At 46.2% G+C, this 3217-nt stretch overlaps 1 protein-coding gene across 1 annotated transcript; it reads left to right on the plus strand.

Annotated features, from left to right (window-relative positions):
• Positions 1 to 349: 349 nt before the first annotated feature.
• On the plus strand, positions 350 to 2317 carry LOC104944462 (potassium voltage-gated channel subfamily B member 2-like; the record flags this gene model as incomplete). Its single annotated transcript, XM_010769996.1, has 1 exon — positions 350 to 2317. A coding segment is annotated over one exon (1968 nt), but the record flags the coding sequence as incomplete, so codon positions are not given.
• Positions 2318 to 3217: the final 900 nt, after the last annotated feature.

Consider the following 3217-nt stretch of genomic DNA (forward strand, 5'->3'; position numbering starts at 1 on the left):
CTAGTTGTCCGAGTTCGGGGCCGGCAAATGCTGCCGCCATCTTGCTCAGCTCAGCTCTGTGCTGAGCTCTGAGAGCGGGAAAGACGGACTGCCCTCCCCTGCCCTCTGCTGGCGCGTGCTGTGCATTACAACCAATGTCGTCCCTGTCAAAACTCCGTGTCAGTGTAATAGAATGAAACGGATCTGTGATTTGGCGCACAGTCTGTGACGTCACGGTATTGAAAATCATACCGATCGTATTTCCAAATACCCTGGTATACCGTAATACCGTCATACCGCCCAAGCCTAGTGTGAAGCCATAATGTGTTCAGCTAATACAGTAACCTACCATTTTTTCTTTTTCTTGCAGTTCCTGGCTTTTATCTCCATCATCTTCATCATAATTTCCACCATCTCATTGTCCCTGAACACCCTGCCGGAGCTTCAGGTGGTGGATGAATTTGGCCAGTTCAATGACAACCCAAGCCTAGCCCACGTAGAAGCTGTCTGCATTGCCTGGTTCACCATGGAGTACATGCTGCGCCTTCTCTCAGCACCTAACAAGTGGGACTTCATCAAAGCCCCACTGAACATCATTGATTTGCTGGCAATCTTGCCTTACTATGTGACCCTCTTCCTAACTGAGTCCAACAAGAATGTTATGCAGTTCCAGAATGTGCGGCGTGTGGTGCAGATCTTCCGAATCATGAGGATCCTGAGGATTCTGAAGCTGGCCAGGCACTCGACAGGACTCCAGTCTTTGGGCTTCACTTTGAGAAGGAGCTATAACGAGTTGGGTCTACTGATTCTCTTCTTAGCCATGGGCATTATGATCTTCTCTAGCTTGGTGTTCTTTGCTGAGAAGGACGAGGATGCCACCAAATTCACTAGTATTCCAGCCTCCTTCTGGTGGGCTACCATTACCATGACCACTGTTGGTTATGGAGATATTTACCCACAAACCCTACTGGGCAAGATTGTTGGAGGGCTCTGCTGCATAGCAGGTGTGTTGGTCATTGCCCTTCCCATCCCAATCATTGTCAACAACTTCTCTGAGTTTTACAGAGAACAAAAGCGACAAGAGAAGGCCGTCAAGAGAAGGGAAGCCCTTGAACGAGCAAAACGGAGTGGAAGTATTATTTCTATTAACCTCAAGGATGCTTTTGCACGCAGTATGGAACTCACAGATGTGTTGGTGGAGAAGAGGGAGGACAGTAAGAATCCGGTGGATAATCATATGTCACCCAGCCGATGGAGCTACCACAAACACTACACCAATGATGAGTCGTGTAGCCAAGGCAAGTCGCATTACCAGGAAGTGGCGCAGCAGGGCTCCCCTGAACGAGTCAAGCCTTTGCCTAACAAAATTACGCCTCAAAACCTCACTGTAAATCTGCTGGAAGAAGCTTTAAACAAGACATCAACAATTAAGGAGCAGAAGAAGAAAATGTTGGAGGAGCAGATGGAGATGAAAACGCTAACCTCCACTCAAGCCAGACAAACTTCTCCTGAAGACTGCATGAAACTCTCCTATGTTGCTGATGATTTTTCAGTAGAAAGAAGGGGGTCCAGTGCTGAAGGGGGTACAACTAGTGCTAGAAACCAGCGCATTCCCCCTCCCTTGGATCTAAGTCAGATCAGCACCATAGAAGGCAACACGGGCCCTGACAGCATTCAACCGATGGCTGTCATTAAGGAGGGTTTGTATGAGTTTGTGTCCACCCCCAGAGGAACTGAGTCCGGAGATATGGGTGTGGACAGCTTTGGGATGACCTATGATAGCATCTGCAGCGCCAATCAAAATACAATCGCCCTCAAGGTTGACTTCATTGGACCTCAAGATGATGTGCTTATGGCGGTGATGACACCTGTAGCAACCTCAGCCCCCATTGGGTCTGCCAAGCTTGCCCAGCTGCTTTCTGACGACATGGTTTCAAGGTTCTCTCCCTCCTCCAGCTCCTCAACTATGGAAGCTAAGTCTCCGTTGGTGTTCCTGCAATCTCCGTCTCTGGTCCAGCAATCTGTCAGTCCAAGCAACTCTCAAGGGGGAGGTGAGGGCTTAGTAGCCAGGAGCTTAGAAGGTGAAGGGCAGCTAACAGGCTTAAGCCACCAGGGGAGGAATCACATGGAAAGGTCTGCTGTCGGCTCAGGCTCAGGCTCAAATTCAAGCCCTCTGTCTTCCAAACTCAGCCCGCTCAACTGCACCATGGAGCAAGGGACTTTGGAAGGAAGTGAGCAAGGAAGAGGGAGAGAAGAAGCAGATCACAGCGGGGAGAAAGAGGAAAATCACATTGTTCTTGGTAGAAGTGCAACACCTCCCTGTGAAACAAGCATGTGAGCCAAAAACGAGAAAAGGTTCACAGATATAGAAGCAAAACGGGTGGGGTTGACGGGATCAATGGCAGCCACCACCCAGAATAAACCAGAACAAGTATTTCCAAGTGTGTGTTATGCACCTGTTGACAAAGACAATGTGGAACACAAACAATGTTAACAAGACTATCAAAACAGTTGTAGTTTTTCTGGATCAATGCACCTGTCATACCCCACAAGACGTTTGGACTCATCTCTTTTTCGACAAGTACTGCTGTCCAGAGAAAGACGTTTCCACAGTGTTGTCTCTTGGCTTTGAGGAAAGTCAGTAGCACATGCCCACTGTCTGGGTACTATCTGAAATACACTGTTTCATGTCAGTGTTTATGATATATTATTTGTAGACCAGACTGATATGCTGCAAAACAGTGTCATCTAAAACATCTTTTAGGGCTCAGATGTGAGCATAAACAAAGCCTTGTGTGAATGAGAAAATATAGACGTAAGAGAGTTTTTGCTTACAGCTCAAGAGCTATGATTTACGGTTCATATTTTCGGTTTATTTCTTATAAACACCAAGGAAAGACAGAAGTTGTCTTAGCAAAACGTAAAAAGACTTGTAAAAAGGACACGTCTCTATGTATGGGTCTTGCTTACCCATCGTTCTCAGTGTAGGTATTCCGTTATTGTAACGGTATCTAGATCAAACAAAAGCACATGGCAAAAGTACAACTTATGTATCTTTTTTTTGTTCTCCTTTTTTTATGACAGCTGAAACAGGGTCTTGAATGTCAAAGGGGAATAGAATAGGGATGAAAAAACAATTTAGAATTAAAATTTAATTAATTAATTCAACATCACTATTACACATACAGTAAGGGGACAGGAATGAAAGCACACAAGGACTGTGGTTCACCAATGGCTC

This window comes from Notothenia coriiceps, unplaced genomic scaffold (genome assembly GCF_000735185.1).
Source record: "Notothenia coriiceps isolate Sejong01 unplaced genomic scaffold, NC01 NC01_scaffold00008127, whole genome shotgun sequence".
NCBI classification, from domain to species: Eukaryota; Metazoa; Chordata; class Actinopteri; order Perciformes; family Nototheniidae; genus Notothenia; species Notothenia coriiceps.